This window comes from Pteropus vampyrus, unplaced genomic scaffold (assembly GCF_000151845.1).
Source record: "Pteropus vampyrus isolate Shadow unplaced genomic scaffold, Pvam_2.0 Scaffold108, whole genome shotgun sequence".
In the NCBI taxonomy this organism is placed as follows: domain Eukaryota; kingdom Metazoa; phylum Chordata; class Mammalia; order Chiroptera; family Pteropodidae; genus Pteropus; species Pteropus vampyrus.
Window position 1 is genome coordinate 3,402,780 of NW_011888889.1, and position 20,993 is coordinate 3,423,772.

Genomic DNA, 20,993 nt, shown 5'->3' on the forward strand with positions numbered 1-20,993 from the left:
CACGAAATATAATATGGAAAAAATAGTCCTTAAGATTCAATTTCCATATGTACAATATTATTATAAGATTTAGCAGTGTATTCTTCAGATAAGACAGAGGATAGACAATGGTGCCTCCACTGCACTATAGCTCTTCTCTGAATTATCTTTAAATCTTTGGTCCTTTATGTCATTCTTCAAGGCTGGAACTCAGTGAGAAAGGCAATCCTAGTGAAATTTTTATCAATGCTATGTAGTGTTGGTTGATTACTACACTATTTCTATATTATTTTACTATTTGTACAACTCAAGACTATTTATATTTTCCCTCCTGATGAAAGATCTGTATCTGAGATGTAGAAATAATTGTGATATTGCTATACACTGTACATCCTGGGATTTTTGCCTTGCTCTATTTGCTAATATATTTTTCTCAAAATTCACATGAATGTCTTTCATTTCTAGCAGTTATTCTGCACTTTCTCTTACTAAATTTCAATCTATTTTTTGTTATTCATCATCTCAAAATAACCAAGGTCATGATTAATTACAAGTATCTTTGTAAGACAATGGAAGGATAGTTTCTATATCCATTGTAAGCTTAATATAAATTTTATTCTTCAGTTTATTTGATGCTAGACAGCTCAGAATCAATTTGAGGTTGCAATAAGAGTCTTTAGAGCTCAGGTTTCTGGAATAATTACCTTTCCACACACCCTTTAGGTGTGTGGAATCACCTGACAACTCCATGGGGTATCATTTAATGTGAATTCCATCTTTTGAAGGTGTGCAATGTGGCAAACCAGTACTCTTCCCTTTGTTATGTTTCTATCTTAGTGGTTCCTGTTTCATTTAAATAAGAAATAAAAAGTGTTTTTGAGTAAACATTAGATCAACAAGTATATGATGAGCACTTACTACGTACATAGCACTTCGGAGATATAAAAAGGTATTTTCAAGAACTATTCTCTAAAATACCTTATAATATTCTAGAATGGAAAGGACTTCAATACATAAAAGTTACACATGAATATTTAATGAAAAATGTAATGCAGTAGAGTGCTACTGAATAATCATGCTAAAATGGCTAGTACAGCGAAGAGGTAGATGAAGTAATTAATACTTACTGAAAACCTACTACATTGCAGGCACTACAAATTGATTAATTCCTCCCCACAAAATTGAGACAGGTATTATTAACCAAATTTACAGATGAAGGAACAGGTTTAACAAAGCTAAATATCTTGGCAAAAGACATAGAAATAATGAGACAAATCTAACAATTGAGCCTGTCTCTAACTCCATAAAAACACCATTTTAGAGGTGAAGAAAAAATGAGAACTGAGAAGTTAACTAACTCCAAGTTCCAATGTTAGTGAAGTGAGGCTCTAAGATTCAAACTTAAATTTCTGTGATTGCAGAGCCAGAGCTTGTAATATATAAAATTATACATTGAGCTTGAACTCAGGTCTTCTGATTCTAAATATTATTTTTCCATTATACCACACTAACCCTTTAGGATAACTAAAGAGTCTTATAAACATGAAGCAAAGTGATAGAGTTTAAGAGAATGTTTTATGTTATTTTCCTACTAGAGATTTAATGTCATAAATATTTTTATAAATATTTTTTGAAGAAAACTTTGTAAGTCAAAGTGTGTCAGTGGAAAATATTGGGAAAGTACGCATAAGTGAAGATAATCATGTATCGCTACTAGCACTTTGCTCTTAGAAAATGGGACAAATCCTAAAGTTAATCTTTAATATACAAAATAAATTCAGTGCTGCTACTGAAAGAAAATTTTCTTCTGAACTATGGCTCAGATGGTAATTAGATCAAATTCTTAATAATATTGATGTTTCACTGGTAGTTTCATAGGACTCAGGAGTCCAATTAAATTCATCAAAAGGTTCAGGGAAAAACTGTTTTTCACTCAACTAAATCATGCAAATATAAAACAGCAGTTACTTAATCTTGAATATAAAGAAAAATCCTGGTTAGAAAAAAGCAGGTTAAATATAAATGAGCTTAAATTATTTATATCAGAATTAATGATAATTAGCATCACCGCTATGCTGTACACCTGAAACTAATATAAAATACTGAAGGTCAACTATAACTGAAAATAAAAATAAAAAAATTAGCATCAAATATTTATTAATACTATGCCATTTACTTATGTGCTAAGAGACTTTACATGCAATTTCTCATGTAGTCCTTATAATAAGCAAATGAAATATGTACATTTTGTTCCATTTCAAATGAGAAAACCAAGAATTAGAAAAGTTAAGTAACTTGTCCAAGGAAACACAGTTAGTAACAAATAGATCAGGGATTTAAATCAGGAAGTTTGCTTAATGAAACTTAAAAGACAATTTGGAAGAATTTAGTGATGGTACAAAACATATTGCGGGGAAAAAAATCCTTAAGACTGAAAAGTGGAGAGGATTAAGGAATAGAATAAACCTTTAAAGTGGATTTGTATCCCCTTCAGCATATAAATTGACAAGAAAATAGTATAAAATACTGAGAAAATATGAAGGGCATGAATGCTTATGAGGTTAAAGATTAAAATAAAAATGAAAAAAATGAACACTCAATATAGAAGAAACTAAAGGTTGCAGATTAAACAACTTAAAAGAATAAAAAAGTTAGTGTAAAAATAATTTTGAACACAGTTCTGTACATCAGTGATATTTCTTGGTACAAAAGTTTTAATTCACAGAAACCTGAAGATATTGAGGGCTCCAAAAGACAGAGGTATTACACCCAAAAAAGTACTCTGGCATTGGAGCTGAAGCCCGTGACTAAAGGTGATTTTTAAATTAGTAGATGGTGGTATTGTCAAATGTGTGTTTTCTCTGGGCTGTCTCCAGGGTCTTATCCAAAGAACAAGTATTATCTAAAGTAGGTAGAAGTGGGAGATTTTTAAAAGAAAAATGTATGTTTGCCCTCATAGGTCATCTCAAAGTCAAGGAAGGATATGGTCTTTGACGAGAAACTATTCTCCCTTTCTTTTGCAAGCCTACTTCAATGTGTGTCTGTCACAAATGATTAGGTTGATTTGGCTCTTGGTCCCCAGGGTTTATGATTCATATACTAGGGCCTAACTCTCTTTGAAGATGAACATCCATAAATGTCTTTTCAGAGATACTCAGGCCAAGGCGCACCTTCTGGAATACGTTTTGCAAGTTTTCCTCTTCCTGTAATGATGGTGTCCTGTGCTGCATCTCATTTTCTCATTCCCTACAAACTGCCTTTATCTGAGCAAGGTTTGTTTGTTCATTTTCTTTTTTGTCAAGTACCATAATGATGGTGCCACAGATAAATGCTTCTGGAAATGCACACTGTTCTTTAAGAATGTGGTGCTATGTTCATAATTGACCAAGCTCTCTCACAGGATAATTCGGTGGGAAAAAAAATCTCTTTTTCTTCTTTATTAACATCTTACCTTTCAGCTATTTCAGAATTATTTCTTTCTTTCATTTATTCCCTCTCTTACTCTTGCTTCTGCCATTATGTTTGCTTTTCCTCCACTGAACTAGTTGTATACATGCATATTTTTCCCTGTATTGTCAGAGTTTTAGAATTTAGCTCAGGATTTATTCAAATCTCTGGTATATGCTCTCTGTAGTCCTTTTAGTAACAGTTATCCTTGATGTTTATCATTTATTACCATGATTATTCACAAGAAAATTGATAAAATTTCTAAGGAAAAAAAAAAGCTCATACTGAAGAAAAATAATGGAATGAAATAAAAACAAAACCCAAAGCAGTATCTACCATTACTAAGGTAATTTTAGTATATACCCATGTTTTAGACTAATAAAAGGGAATAAATGTTTTCAAATGCAAAATTGGTATTTTTTTCATAATGCTCCCCACCCTATACTACTGTATTTTGTTAGTTCAGAGGGATGCTGTAAATGTAGTGAAAGGAACATATATCCTATATACCTGACATAGTAAGAGAATTTGATTATAAATGATCAGAGAGGGATGATCTATCTACAAATGCCATAAGGATTTATGGAAGCTTAATGAATGACCATATCCATGGAAAAGACAGAAGATAGAAAAGTGGATACAAATGAAAGTTCTTAAGAGGCTGAAGAGAAATATTAGAAAGCTCTTATGTGATATAGAGATAACTGAATTAAAAAAAATGATTTGAATTGGACAGTGCACTAGTTGTATAACTCAGTCATGCAATAAGCACAGCAAATGTTAAGAGAGTTTGGAAGAGCCAGGATCCTGCCTTCCTTCTCTCCACAGTGCCACATCCCACTCTTTCAGCACGATTGGTTTCCCAAGCTCCTTTGCTAGGCTCTGTTCATTTCTGTTTCTTGGCAGCTCCTCAGGGTGTTCATCTTACTACATCAAATTTCAGTCACAAATCATTCTTGGACATTGCTTCCATCTCTGACTTATAAAAGATTTCATTTACATTCCAGCTCCATGAGGCCAGCTGATGGCAAGCCCATTCCTCGTTTAGCCTGGTGGGGGTCTTGACAAGGGAGTGGGCTGGCTACACAGTAAGGAAGTTCAATGCCACATTGATAAATAAAATAAGCATGTACTCTGGTTCAAAAATGATTAGTATAGTAAGTATATTTAAGGTGAGGCCTAGAATATATATTTTGAAAAGCTCCCTAGCTGATTAAATGGCCGCTCCTGGTAAAGAACTAGAGTACTGGAAAATTATTATACTGAATGACAACTACTCCTTGGAAAAGTAAGTACAAACTTGAAAATTCTTCATATTATCACAAAAATAGTGCTGTCAAATGTAACATTATTCAATGAAACTAAAAAAACTAATTTTCTCTATTTTCCCTACTCATTATATTGCTATGTCAGAGAACAATCTAGATAGGAAATGATATTATGGTATGATTACGTGTTCTGATATACAAGAAAAGCTATAATTTTCTCTTTACCTTTCTCCATTTCCTGACTGTCAACTAAATAAGGTTTAAGAATCTCACAACATCTCTTACTATAATTTACCTTTTATAAAAATAGATATCTTTTTTTGACATATTGTAAGTGCTTGTAGATTGAAGTGAATTAATTTTTTTAGTGTTTTTTGACATCCTGGATAAAAAAAAAAAAAAAGAAATACAAATACGAAAAGAGAGAGTCAGGGTTGAAGAGTCTTATTCTTCCATTATAACCCCATATCAGATCTCCTTGTTGTGGGATTAGTTTTGTCCCCCATATAAAGCTATATATTGTTGCCATCATCCATGTAGAAAAATTCTCTTAAATAACTGCATAGTTCACATGTGGAAAAGATATAAAGTATGATGAGATTTTATTTTCTATCAACATATTACTGCTTATATTAACTCAGCAGAAAGAGTCTTCAAAATCTCTGAGAAAGGAAATATAGGGCCTTTACTTCATCATAGAGAAGGATGAGTTTACTTCATCATAGAGAAGGATGAGCTATTAGGATTTCCCAGAGAAAGAGAAAGTGGAACATTTATTCCCTTAAAAGAAGATGAAGAAGGAATATGCTCAAGAAGTGAACCTATGCCTAATTCATAAAATGGCCAAGTCTAATCTGGCGTACCAATTGTGCTTTAGCATAATAATGTAGTCTCAGAATGAATTTTCAGCATTTTCTCACCTCTAATCATCACAGTGTATTGAGGAAAATCTTACAAGATGTTCATTATGACAACTTCTAGTTACTAGAGGTTTTATCATTTAATTTTCCCTTTCAAATTGGCTTTTCTTATTTGAAAAAGCTAAAACTTTGCAGAAATCAAAAGATGATGCAAACTTTATTAGATGCTGAATGGTAGATTATATGAGAAAAAAATTGCAAATGAAGTCAAAATCTTAATAGATCAACCAAGAAAAAAATAATTTTGATGAATTCCACAAAGCTTAAAACCTATTTTGTTACATGTACATGTGTACGCACATATGTATATATACAAATCTCTTCACACACACATATATAAAATAGGTATCCCTGAAATGAAACTATACTCTGCTTCAGAACAGCTACCACACCTTTTATCTTCTTCGTATAACCTATGATGAACACATGGCAGGTGCTCATGGCAAATGAGTTAGCTACTTTATATCGATCCTTAAATATAGATTAACCACTTTAAATTGTTTTTATTTTTAACTAATAGAATAAACAATCACATAAGTATAATGATATTACCTATAAGGATAGCCATGGTACTTGGAACGAAATATTGAAAGTAGAAAACTGAAGAAGAAGACCACCAGGCCTAATCCCACTAGACAAATTACTAGAAAGAGATAGAAAACACAATTAGTCTAGACGCATGTAACCCATATGCCTATATTTTTAAAATGCACTTAATTAAGTATATTTACATTTAATAGTTCATGGCACATACAGATACAAGTCGGGTAATTTAAAATACAATGTATTCATTATTTTCTATATTCTTAATGAAAATGTAGTATTTTTAAGTATAAACACAATAAAAGTGACTAAGTCTTCTGGTTGTTTTCTTAAAGAGTGCCTACTACAAATATTAAAATGCCCCAGGAGGATAATAAACCAAAGTATGTGATAACAAACAAGATTATCAGCCTGTGTTATGAAGCATTGACTGTATTAGCAAAGACATTTGCACTATTAGAATGCTAAATATAATTTTATTCTTTTCCAGGCCATGAAATATTTACAAAGAAATATAATTATAGATTGCTTCAGTAAAAGCCTGTTACTTAAAATTGTTCATCATTGTGTACAGAAAGTTAGAAATAAAAGCTTGGAGAGTGAGATGGACTGTGTAAGAGTCGAAGGGGGAGAAAATCCCCCTAAAGAGCAGGTAATAGTGTCAAAGAATTATTGTTTGTTTTAACAATGAAACAAGGGGCATATGTTACAGTAGAATGTGCTGTACTCTATGTTTTCAATATTTCATGTTAGCAACATGAAAATTATTTTCCCCCTTCCCTTTTTTTATTATGGTTAGATCTTACTTTAAAGTAGATGAGTAATTATTTATACATCATATAAAATTAAAATATGCTAATACATTTGAATATATATTTTCAGATATTTAATTTAAAAAGATTCATTGCTATTATTAGTAAAATAAATATAAATGTTTATAACATTTAAATGCTTAAAAATCTGAGCCAATTAAATGTAGATGTTTGAAATAAAATAAAAATATATTTTAAGAAATTTGTTTAAATCTGTTCTATAAATAAGTAGAAATTAGAGTTATCTCTTTAAAAATATCTAAATATTTCTTAAGACTAAAACATTTGTACTATATTCGTATCCTTTTATTAGTTCAGGAAATTCTTAAAAAACTGAAAAATCATTATAATACAAAAAGGTTAAACATACTAAGGCAGGAAAACAAGAAAAATTAAACAGTTCTCTATGTTTCTATAACGATAAATGTATTTTTAAACGTTCTTCTAGCATATAAATGAGACCTAATTATAGTCGTAGAAATCAGGAAGTAGTCGATAAAGTATGGTATTCTCAAAATACGGTCTAGAAATCTGTGTCAGTTTTCATTCAACTCTAGGAATATCATTTTCTCTGTTTTGAGCACAAATTGTTAGAAGTCCTAAGTGCTTAACAGCATTCAATTGCAGCCTCTGTGACATTTCATTTCAGACAACACTCATACAATTGAACTTCAAATGAATATTGGCAGAAAATAAAGGAAAAAAAGGTGCTGAACATCACAAAATGAAAAACACCTTTTTAAAAAATTGTAGAATATCCAAATATGCCAGACACTTGGCACTAAATATGGCATATTAACCTAACTTAATTACATGATGTTTTACTTTATACCTTCCCACATCTGGTATTTTTATCAAACACTTCTTTCTTTCCTCTATTTAAAAATATTTTTTTCAGAAGCTGAATAAAACAAAAACACTCTTTTCACTCCTTGTTGCTTTTAGTAGCCTTATTTGGTTATGCACAATGGGAAATGAGGCTCAAAATATGTAATCATGTAAAATGATATATTTACCTGATTCTATGCAGTGGAACAAAATAATGCAATTCAAGTACTTGTATATAGGGAAGGGGAAAGAACCGAGTGAGTAGTGGAGTTAGTAATTACTAAATGAACCACTACAGTCCATCTAAGATAGCATACTTATAAGGAGAAAATGCTATGATGACACAAAAGCATTCTGACCTAGACAATAATCATCATAGCAGTTGTATTATGTCAAATATAAAAATCACACTAGAATCGAAAAAGAATAATTTAAAAATATATTTCTCCTCTCCCTCTCCCTCCCTCTCCACCTCTCTCCCTCCCTCTCTCCCTCCCTCTCTCACTCACACACAAATAATTTGGTAGTGGGTCGGTGGTTGAAGTGATGTATACACAAATATCTACCAAGAGGGAAGCTGGAAGTAGTGATTTTATAAACTCAATATCATGGACATTGTGAGATTAAAAAATTAATATCTATCTCTTACTATTATTTACTTTGGTATGATAGGACATGATAAATATATAATCACATAAGAACTGTCCTCATGAACATAATTTGTCAATCCCAAGAGCATCACATTGTTTATTCAAAAGATATATCAAAATGATATTCTGAATAATGCTTAACTGAACAAAGTAATACATTGGTTTCTTTAGTTTCTTTACAAAAGTGTGTAGATAGCATCATGGAAAATCAGAGGGTAAACTAAATGGTATATTACACCCAAAACATTTCAACACTTAAGATACCTAAGGTTTAGAAATCACTATGATGTACTTACATATCATCCTAATATTCCATAAAGAAATGTCTTTTGTTTTAAACTTTTTGATAAATTATTAGTTTTTTTCAGGCACCTATGCTCCTCACACATAAATTGAGTTTTTAAAAGGGTTCACACAGCAAAGCAAAGCCTATTGAGAAAAATCTTAATAGGTTTGTAGAGGTATACTCATAAAATCACATAGGGACTTCATATTAATTAGAAAAAGGTCTGTGACAGGAAATACTGAATTTAAAGCCCTCTGTACTTTCCTAATATATGCTCCTTAGGGAAGATTTTTCCCATGTGTTTGTGCTTTTCCTGCCAAAATGTGTACGTTACACAAAATTTTTTTTTTTTTTTCTACAACCCCTTGGGAGGAATAGTTTCATCATAGTTAATTTGCTTAAAAACATAATGCTGGAACTTGGTGGAACTGTAAATCTTGGAATATCACTAGAAAAGACAAAGACCCTGTGGGAAAGGTAGGATCAAGATATGCTCCTTTTTAAAATGCTGATAAAAGGTTAGGAAGTAACTGGAAAGTATTGTATTTCAGTGTATAAAACCTATGCAAACATTTCTCTGAGATAGTCTTTGAATGCATACCTGATTTTTGTGACACAGGGGATATATCATTTGCCAATAAAATCGCTAAGACTCTCCCCACAGAACTTTCCATCTCTCCCTGAAGAGTGGACATTACCACAGAGACGACAGCTTCAACAGAGATGGGCGAGACCACCCCTGACAAGGGCAAATGGCAGCTCTCCTGTATGTGCAGTTTCACAGAAAATCACCCAATCTCATTTCAGAAGATATATATTTTTAAGTATTTGCACATAGACATCCAAGAAATAGAATTAAAACACACTCCAAACTTCCTCAAACCATAACATTTCTTTAGAACTCTGTTTACAAAGGACTTTTATATATTTACCATTTGATTTAAATGAATCTTAAGACTAAAACAAAATTACAAAAATACCAACAGAGACTTACTCCGTCTTTTCCCAACATCTCCTTTGGATGTTGCCGCTTCATTTAGAAGAACCATCCCCATGGTGATAGCAGCATCTATAGTAGTTGTCAAGGAAACAGCAGAAATGATACAAATAAAATCTATTAAGTTTTCTGGATCTGATCATAATGTGTTCTGTTCCAGACAGCTGAATTACAAATACACACAGAGGTAAATACAATTTATTCTCTTAACATAAAATTATCATTTATCGTGTATTTAAATCTGTCTTTATTTTTTAAATTTATAACCTAAAATTTAATTTGAGTTTTTGAAGGTCTAATTGAAATGTTCTAAATTCCAGGACTTTCACAGCATATATGAATTACATGGACCCTTAAAACCAATAATGATATTTGACATTGTACATAAAGACATGCACTAGTTATAGTCACAAGAATATATTTCATTGGCAATTAAAATTGTCTGTGGAAACTGAAAACCGATGTTGGTTGGAAGCCTAGTGTACACAGGAGAAAAAGCCACTCCCAGGCCTGTGCAGTGCCATTACCCCACTCAACACACTTATACACCGTGTACTCCCTTCAAACTTCTAGAGACCCATGATACAGTTTGAAAACCAGTGGAATTTAGGTAATTACTAAATTCTTTAGTTTCAGTCATGCAGTAATGGCCTGAAAGAATAATGTAAGAGAATGAATGTTTTGTCCTACCAGTATGATCGTCTGTGGACTTTAAGGATTCATTATTCTTAAGGTATTTTGGACAATCTACTGATATAAATTCCCTTGGGTCCACAGTCTTAGGGCATTGCTAATTATAAAAAGAATTAAATGCTTGTTTCATTCAACCTGTTCGCATGTAGGGAATGTCTCCTGCTTAGTTCTTTGCAGCAGACCGACATGCCTGACGCAGATCCTCATCAAGGAGCATGCTAGGATCCCCTTCCACCCTTCTCTGGTGACGACACCCTTGTTACATTTATGTACAGATTTTAATGCACACATTTAAATACGCATATCCGATTTACTAAATTCATATAGAATTTTAGATTATTTTATCTATGCCAACATATTTTTTTGCAAATATTCAAAATATGACATTTTGAAATGGTTTTATGTAGCTATGACAAATAAAACATACTAAAGTTATGACTCCATCTGCTAAATACCTTTTGAAATTCCATTAATAAAATCAAGGGGAAAATGGCACAATTGCTATTTCTGGGGAAAATAAGTTAACAAAATTAAATGAATCAAAGACTTAACATAAGATAGAATGCTATAAAACTCCTAGAAGAAAACAGGAGAAGCAACTATGTGCAGGCAGCTGGCCTAAGCACTGTACATGAATTCTCTCACTAAGCCCCATAACAATGCTGTGAAGTGGATACTGTTTTATTGTTTATAAATTAGAATAATGAAACTTACAAATGTTAAATAACTAGGACAAGGTGTTAAGTAGTGCGAGAGCCAGAATTCAAGCCAAGGCTATATGAGTGCAAAGACCATTTGCTTTTAATGATTATGCAATAGAAGCCTATTTTTTTTTCTTTTAAAAAACTGAATATATTTGACATATAACATTGTATAAATTCAAGGTATACAATAAGTTTATTTGATACATTTATACATTGTAATATAATTGCTATTGTAGTGATAATTAGCACCTCTTTTATGTTATGTAATTTCCCTTTTTGAGGTTAGAATAAATTCTAGACTCTCGGCAAATATGATTATAGTACAACATTATTGTCTATATTCATCATACTGTGCATTAGATCTCTATTGAGTGTATAGAGAGAGCATCCATTGTAAGTTTGTATCCTTAAACACTTGTCTTGTCCCCCAACACCTCCACCCTCTGGTAACCACCATTTTACTGTTTCTATGAGATTGGCTTTTTTTAGATTCCACATATAAGTCATATCATAAAGTACATGTCTTCTGTGCCTAACTTATCTTAACACGATGTGCTCAAGGTCTACCCGTTGGTGGACCTATGTTGTTGCAAATAGCAAGATGTCCTCCTTTTTCATGGCTGAATACCTCTGTGCGGTGTGTGCACGTATCACATTTTCTTCATCCATCAGTGTACGCTTAGGTTGCCTCTGTAACTTGGGTATTGTAAATAATGCTGGAATAAACATGAGGGTGCATATGGCTTTTAAATTAGTTTCACTTTCTTTGGATAAACAATTAAAAATAAAATTGTTGCACCATGTGGTAGTTACATTTTTCATTTTTTGGGACACTTCATACTGTTTTTTGTAGTAGCTGCAGTAATTTACATTCCCACCTATAGTTCACAAGGGTTCTTTTCTCCATAACTTTGCCGAGACTTGTCATGTCATCTTTTTAATTAATGATACCCATTCTACCAGGTGCGAAGTGATATTTCATTGTGGTTTTAATGTGCATTTTGATGACAATTAGTGATGTTGAGCATCTTTTCATGTAGCTGGTGGCCTTTGATGTCTTCTTTGGGGAAAAAAGATCTATTTTGTTTTCCCCATTTTTAACTGAATTGTTTTATTTTTGAGTTGCATGAGTTTTCTATATATTTTGGATATTAACCACTTATCCTATTCTGTAGGTTGCCTTTTCATTTCGTTGTTTCTTTTGCTATGCACATTTTAAATTTCATATAGTCTTATTTATTGAATTTTGCTTTTGGTTACATATCCAAAAAAATAGTTACCAACACCAATGTTGAGGACCTACTTTTTTATGTTTTATTCTAGGAGTTTTATAGTATCAGATGTTTAAATTTTTGATCCATTTTGAGTTAATTTTTTGTGACTGGTGTAAGATGGGGGTGGGGAGGGAGTTAGTTTCATTCTTCTGCATGTGTTTATCCAGTTTTCTCAACACTATTTGTTGAGACTATCCACACTGAGTGTTCTTGGCTCACATGTCAAATATTAGCTGACCGTATATTCAAGGGTTTAATTTGGGACTATTTTTTCCCCCACTGGTCTATGTGTCTATTTCTATGCCAGTATCATAATATTTTTATGCTTCATAGTATAGTTTGAAATCTGGAAGTGTGATACCTCTGGCTTTATATTTTTTCCTCAGGATTGCTTTGGCTACGTGGAGTCTTTGTTGGTTCTGTATGGAATATTACAATTATTTCTTCTATTTCTATGGAGATCGCATTTGGTGTATTTTGATGGGGACTGCATTGAATCTGTAGATGGCTTTGGGAAATATGGCATTTTAACAATATTCTTCTGATTCATGAGCACAGGATATCTTTCCATTTGTTTGTGTTTCCTTCCATTTCTTTCAGCAAAATCTTGTTTTTTTGTTGTACAGATCTTTCAATTTCTTTGATAAATTTATTCCAAAGTATTTTACTGGTTTTGCTGCTGTTGTGAATAGGCTAACTTTCTTTTTTTTCCCATCAGATGTTTTATAAGTAGTGTAAAGAAATATAACTTGATTTCTGTATTGTTGATGGTATATCCTATAACTTTTCTGAAATCACTGATTAGTTCCAACAGTTTTTTGGTTGAGCCTGGGATTTTCTATATATAAGATCATATCAACTGCAAATTGCAACAAATTTACTTCTTCCTTTCCAATGTGAATACCTTCTAGTTCTTTGTCTTGCCTAATTGCTCTAACCAGGACTTCCGGTATTATATTAAATAAGAGTCCTGAGAGTGGACATCCTTGTGTTGTTCCCAATCAGAGGAAAAGATTTCAATTTTTCTCCATTGAGTATAACGTTAGCTGTGAGTTTCTCATATATGGTCTTTATTACGTTAAAGTGTAGACAGTCTGTTGAGGATTTTTATCATAAAAGGATGCTATATTTTTGTCAAATCTTTTTCTGCATCTATTGATATAATTGTGTGATTCCCCCCCCCCATTAATGTTACATATTTATTCATTTGTATGTGCAGCTATCCTTGCATCCCAGGGATAAATCTCACTTGATCAAGGTGTATAATCCTTTTTATGTGTTCTTAAGTTTGGTTTGCTAATATTTCGTTGAGAATTTTTGCACCTATACTTATTAGGGATATTGGTCTATAGTTTTCTTTTGGTGCCCTTTTATGGTTTTGGTATCAGAGTAATGCTGGCCTAGTAGAATGGGTTTGAAAGTATTTCTTACTCAGAATTTTGGAAGAATTTGAAAAGGATTGGTGTTAATTCTTCTATAAATGTTTGGTAGAACTCTCCAGTAAGGCTATCTGGTCCTGCGAGGTTTTTCAATACAGATTCAATAAGTCTACTCGTTATTGGTCTGTTCAGATTTTCTTTTTATCCCTGATTCAGTCTTGCTGGGGTGTGTTTCTAGAAATGTATCTATTTCTTCTAGGTTATGTAATTTGTTGGCATGTAATTGTTTATGGAAGTCTCTTATGATCCTACATATTTCTGTAGTATCAGTTGAGTCTTTTTTTAAGTTAGTCTAGGCTAAAGGTTTGTCAATTTTATCATTTTGAAGAAGCAGCTCTTAGTTTCCTTGACCTTTCTATTGTTTTTCTGGTTTCTATTTCATTTATTTCTGTTCTGATATTTTTTAATCCCTTCCTTCTGCTACCTTTGAGCTTAATTTGTTCTTTCTGTAGTTCCTAAAAAGTGTAAAGTTAGGTTATTTACTTGAGATCTTTCTAACTTCTAAATGTATGTATTTATCAATATAACTTTCCTTTCAAAACTGCTTTGCTGCATCCCATTTGTTTGATATATCGTTTTCCTATTTTTATCATTTCAAGATATTTCTATTTCCCTTTTGATTTCCTTTTGATCCATTGGTTGTTTAGAAGTGTGTTATTTACACATTGACTTGTAGATTTTTTAGCATTCCTCCTGTTGATTTCTAGTGTCATACTTTGTGGTCAGAAAAGATAATTAGTATGATTGCAGTCTTTTAAAATTTGCTAAGACTTGTTTTGTGTTCTATCATATAATCTATCCTGGAGTATGTTCTGTGTGTACTTGAGAAAAATGTGTATTCTGCTGTTGTTGAATGTTATGTTCTATGTATGTCTGTTAGGTCCACTTATTCTGAAGGATGGATCAATTCCAACATTTCCTTGTTGGTTTTCTATCTGGATGACCTATCCATTGCTGACAGTGGTGTATTGAAGTCCCCTACTCTTATAGTGTCGTTGTTTATTTCTCTCATTAGATCAGTTAGTAAATCAGTTAGTATATTCTTAATATATTTCAATGCCCTGATTTTGAGTGCATATATATTATGATTGCTATATCTTCTTGATGTACTGAGCAACCTTCTTTGTCTCATTACCATTTTTGGCTTGAAATCTATTTTGTCTGATCTAAGTATGGCTAACTCAGCTTTCTTTTGTTTTTTATTTGCTTGGAATATCTTCTTCCACCTCTTCATTCTAGGCCATGTGTGTCTTTAGAGGTGAAATGAGTCTCTTGTAGGCAGTATAAATCTAGATCCTATTTTTTTTTTTAATCCATCCAGCCACTTTGAATTTTGATTGGTAATCCATTTATATTTAGTGTGATAATTGGTATGTAAGCCATCTTTCCTTTTCCCTCATGGTTATTTTGTATCTCCATTCTTTTCCCTTTGTTTCTATCTACCTTTGTAAATTTGTGGTTTTCCATGGTGATGTGTTCAGTCTTTTTTTATTTTTTAATGTTTCCTGTCTCTATTCTAGATTTTTGCTTGTGGTTTTCATGAGGCTTACCTACAATATCTATTAAGTTTCTATCAGTAGAAAAAGACTATCTTCATTCTTCTATAAAGGTTCAACCTTTTCACTATTCCCCTTTATATTTTTGATGTCACAAATTACCTCCTTTTATGCTGTGAATTCATTAACAAGTGAAAGTAGCTTTAATTATTGTTATGTTCTTTACCTTTAACCTTTACACTATAAAGTGGTTAATATACTATTCTTATATAGTTTTCTAACTGTGTTCATCAAACTTATCAGATTTGTATATTATCATTTTTGAGTGTGTGTTTGTCACTAATTAGCATCTTTTCATTTCGGCTTGAAGAATTCCTTTCAGTATTTCTTGCAAGGCAAGTCTAGTGGCGGTGAACTCCTTCAGCTTTTGTCTGGGAAAACCTTTATGTCTCCATATCTAAAGGATAACTTTGCTGGATAAAGTAGTCTTGGCTGGCAATTTTTATCTTCCAATACTTAGAATAAGTCATTCCACTTACTCCTAGTCTGAAGAGTTTCTACTCAAATATTTACTGATAGCCTAATGGGGGTTCTTCTGTAGGTTACTTTTCCCCCCTGGCTGCCTTTAAGATTATTATTGATGTTTGACAGTTTTTACATTGGAATTCATAAGGTTTTATTTTTGTTTGTTTTGTCTAGTTCCTTCCTCAGGTTTGGGAAGTTCTCAGCTATTATTTTTTTAAATAAATTGTCCTTTTCTCCCTTATTTCTCCTGCTATGCCAATTATTCTTCCATTTGATTGTCTGATAAAATGTTATAGCTTTCATAGGGTTTTTCACTTTTTCAAAATCTTAGTTCTCTTCTTCCAACTGTCATTTCTAAATTTTTATCCTCTAAACTGCTTATTCTCTCTTCCATCTGATGTGCTCTATTTTCTATGCTTTCTAATTCATTCTTCATCTCATGCATTGAGTTCTTAAGCTTCAGAATTTGTTTGGTTCTTTTTTATAATTTCCGTCTCTAGTGATGAACTTCTTCTATTAATTTCAATCCTGAGTTCATTGAATTGCCTTTCTGAGTTTTCTTGTAGCTTGTTGGTTTCTTTGTAACAGCTGTTTTGAATTCAGTATCAGTTAGATTTCAACATTCTATTTCTTCAAGTTTGGTTGCTGGAGAATTATTTTCATTTTGTGATATCATATTACTGTGACTTTTCATAGTATTGATGAAATGTGCTTCTGCCATTACATGTGAAGTAGCACACACCTTTCTTAATTACTTTGACTTACAATTCAGTAGGCCATTACAGTTCAGTAATTAGAAACCTTTCTCTTATTTTCCAGAAGGTGGCGCTACAGCATAAGTTTTTGTTTTTTTTCTTTCTAGAGCTGGCTCTTGCTGCTACCCTTGAGAGCACAAGTATTTAAAAAGCTGGCATAAAAAGAAGCTGGTGGCAGAGTGAGGGAATGTCTGGGCCCAGCATCTAGAGCTTTGAGGTACCCTCAGGGAAGTAGTGGGATCCTCAAGTAGGAGGAATCTCAAAGGTCCAGGGCAGACATTCTGTTAAAATCCTGGAGCAGACAGCAGGAAACATGTTCCTTCAATGTCCTTTGATGTTCTTGTTGGTTTCCCTCCTTTTCTTCTCCCTACACCCCAATTATGAGGGTCTCTCCTCGGAGATAGGGAGTTGCTGAAGAGAAATGGGTTCCTCCAGCTGCAACCTGCACTGCTGGGCCATTTGTCCTCTCAACCACTTTTGCTTTCCACCTTTTCTGCGAAAGATGTAGCCGGTGTTCCCCCTCAAAGCCCAGTAGGTGGCACTGTTGCTCTGGGCAAGGGGATCATCTAGGCATGTTTCTCTCTCTCCACTGCCTCCAAACTTGTTTCCATGCAGCAGTGATGGCTTGCCTGGTTCTCTATTAAGGCTGGCTGGACAGCCACACATCCTCTGTCTCCCGTTAAGTGTCGACCCAGTTTTGCACTCTCCAGATTACCTTTTTCTGATTGTGGCAAGTGCGGGTGGGGAAGGCTCACTAGCTTCCTTGGATCTCACAGTCCTCCTTGAGGTTCTATCCACTTACTTTCTGATGCACAGGTGCATGAATCTCCCAGGTGTCCTGTCGTACTGTGCAGAGGTACTTTTGTTTGGTTTGGATGTCCAATTAGTTGTAAATCAAAGGGAGAAGAAAAAAGAAATGGCTCACACCTCCATAACACTGAGGTAGCAGTTTATTTTTTTTTATTTTGTCATGCAGAAGGTTTTCATTTTCATATGGCAAAATTGTTAATCTTTTCCTTTATGAATTTTGGTTATTGTTTCACATTTATGAAATTAACTCTTACCCCTAAGTCTTAAAGAATATTGCTTTTTAAAATAAGTTGGGCAATGTCATTCTTCTACTCAGAACACTAATAGCTTTTCATGTCACACAGTGTAAAATCTAAAGACCTAAAAATGGCCTCAAGACAGTACATGATTTGCATCCTGACCCACTGCTTATACTTTTCTGCCTTTTTTTACTCTTATTTTTGTCCTAGCTGTTCTTCCAACAACATAGGAACCCCTCTGCCTAGGATCTTTGCACTTGCTCTTCCCCTGCTTGAAATGCTCTTCTCCTAAGATGTCCACATAACTCACTGCTCAGATGATATCAGAGAAGCAACCAACCTAATTCTTTTATCCTTTGTTTTTCTCTATGAAAAACGTGTTTTTGAAAGAAATTTCAGATTCTATCTTTTTTATGTAGGTATTGTCTTTCTCTCACCACTATAATGTTAGCCCCCAAAGACATTACTTTGTTTTGTTCACTGTCTTACCCATTATCAACTACTGATATCCTTCATTATAATCAGTTTACAGCAAATAAAGAAACTGAAGCCCAGAGAGGTCAGAATAACGTGCAAAGCCACAAAGCTAGTGAGTGAAAGTTACAAACCAAAAAGGCATAAAAGAAATGAAGTAGGATGATATCACAAGAATAGGTGAAAATGATGAGGAGTAAAAGAACAAAATAATTATTTTAACACCTTTATGCTAAGCATAAAAATAATTATGTCAAATGAAAATAAAATGTACATAAACAATATAAACATCCATTTAAAAGCAAATAATGCAGGGAAAGAAAAAGTTAACTGTCTTGGGGTAATGAAGTTGTGGGGTTTTGTTTTCTATTATTTATACCCTACATGGCAGTTGTTTGCACATTTTTTCTGTAAAGGGTCAGAAAGTCAATATTTTCAGCTATGCAAGCTGTATGGTGTATTGTTATTACTCAAGTCTGCTGTTGTGTAAAATAATCACAAACAATATATAAATAAATAGGTGTGGCTGTGTTCCTATAAGACTTTATTTATAAAAATAATAGGCTGGATTTAGCCCCTGCAGGTCCTAGTTTGTCAATCCTTACTATAGAGGATATAAAGTAGTACCAAAGATACTATAAACTATTATATCTGAAAGTTAACTTTGTTATTACTTGAAAATAAAGAAATGCAAAGCTTAGTAAACTCTTGCACATATGACCCCCAAGCAGAAATTTTAAAGCAAACATATAACTAGATACAGGTTGTGTACAACCTCAAGGTAAATATTTTATTAGAAAGCAGGGTCGGGAAATAAGTGATTTTTTTTTTTTTCAGAATGTTTCCTACAAATTGAATTTTCTAAGGTTTATCAAGAAATGAGCTGTAAACCTACTTTAAACTTGAGGACTATAAGACATAGGAATTAAACCAAAATGGCTTTAAACTTGCTAACCCTTCCTCTTATCTAAAGATAACTTTTTTAACCTAAGGCCTTTGAATATTGAGAATTATTTAGCTTAAGTTCCATGTAGTGAAGAAACCCGAACAGTTGTGACTTAAAAAGAGCCTATATAATACTCAGCATTTGAGAAAAAAATTAACAAAATTTTTTAGATAGAGAACTGAATTTTAGACAGAAAAAAGCTAGATGATCACACGTCAGAGTTGACGTTCAGGACTTCATTGGGTAGAAGGCTAAATAACTAATGGAAGCCCCTACAAATCTGAGAAGTTCTATGTCTAACTCTGGAATAACATGCTTTTCTGCCTATAAACTGATGGCTGTAGCCATTTCGCAGTGCCTCACTGAAGAGTGCCAACATTAAATTACAGTAAGAAATGTATATATGTAATGAATACATTGTAATGTTTCTGAAACTTGTTCTGAGATTGTTAATGCCTATGCCTACACACACAACCTGATCTAGTTCATCTATTACTTTGCACACTTGTAGCAATATATACTTCAACTACAGAGCACGCTCTATAGTTTCTCTGCTGCTCTGTCAATTACCATCTTACTGCTTAAAGAGTCAAAATATTGACATGATCCTGAATAAAGCCGAAGCTGCTATTTGTGTAAATTATATACAATACCCAGAAGCACTGGGCATACCAATGAACTAATAACATACATTTGCATTACATTATAATCCACTCTCAATTGCACATGATGTTAAGTTTATTGTAGTTCCTACAGAGTATCAGGGTTGTCAATTTAAAGATAAATGAGAATAGATGTTGAAAAAAAATTACATTATAGAAGACTTAAAGGGATCTAAATCTAAAATTATCTTCAACTTGCATCCATCATTAATTCTCTTCTATAATGTGTTTCTCTTTAGATATAACACATTAAAATAAAAAAAAAATATTTTTTTCTCTATTACAGATTGAAAACTAATGTGGAGTAAAACACACTTTCGTAATAAATGGAAAACAAATGTTTTATCTCATAGGAAAAGAAAACATGACCTTTATTAGAATATATATATGTATATTTTTACATTATTACTATTGCTACTATAACCCTTGCCTTTTAAATGAGCACATCTACTTCCAACTGACACTTATTCTCATGTTATCTTCTTGAGATCCAAGAACTTAGATGTGGAGAATTAAGGGACAGGTCAGAGTTTATATAGTTGACAGTAAAGCCAATTCTAGAACTCATGTGTCCTATATCCACTGGCACATATAGACTGTATCTAGGTGAATTCAGATAAGGTTCAAATTTCTTAGCAAGGCATGAGAAGATTTTCATTATCCAGCCAAAGTAACCTCTCATCAATCTCCTCTTCACAATTTGTGAATATTCTCTCTCAATTTATGTTTTTGTATCTGTTGTACCATCTATCAGAATATTCTCCCTCCTTCATCCTCCCTCTGGGAAACTTCTTTTATTACTGTATCAAAACCAAGCTAAACGTCAGTTCAGCTTTCCTGGGTATTGCGGTACTCCTTCCTTCCTTGCTTATTCCGAGCACTGAATATAGCATTTGCGTGCTGAATTACAATTATTTTTCTATCAGTCTACTTTCTTGTAAATAGCAAATATTTTATTTGCATCAGGTATCGAAACATAACTGAATGAAAAATAAATGAAAGAAAAGTAAATTTTTACTGAGAAAATAGAAAGTATTACATAAGGTCTTCTGAGAGTTCACATTTCTATATTAAAATGTCATAATGTTATTTTTATATAGTTTTGTCTTGTAGCCTACTTAGGATTGTGCTTTTTTCCTTCCTAAATAAGGCACTGAGAAAATAAATAGTACTAATAGGAAGAAAAATCTTATTCTTAGTATATATAAATCTGTAACCTCTGACATCAAGCAACTAACTCCATCTG

General features: G+C 32.8%; 1 protein-coding gene across 1 annotated transcript in view; it reads right to left on the reverse strand.

Annotated features, from left to right (window-relative positions):
• Nucleotides 1–20,993, reverse strand: part of TUSC3 (tumor suppressor candidate 3) — a 167,299-nt gene that overhangs the window by 652 nt on the left and 145,654 nt on the right. The window contains exons 8-9 of the mRNA XM_023533687.1: nt 9,728–9,802; nt 6,167–6,257 (exon numbers count right to left, since the gene is read on the reverse strand). Of these exons, the coding sequence (XP_023389455.1) occupies nt 6,167–6,257; nt 9,728–9,802 (166 nt within the window). The remainder of the gene's footprint in view (nt 1–6,166; nt 6,258–9,727; nt 9,803–20,993) is intronic.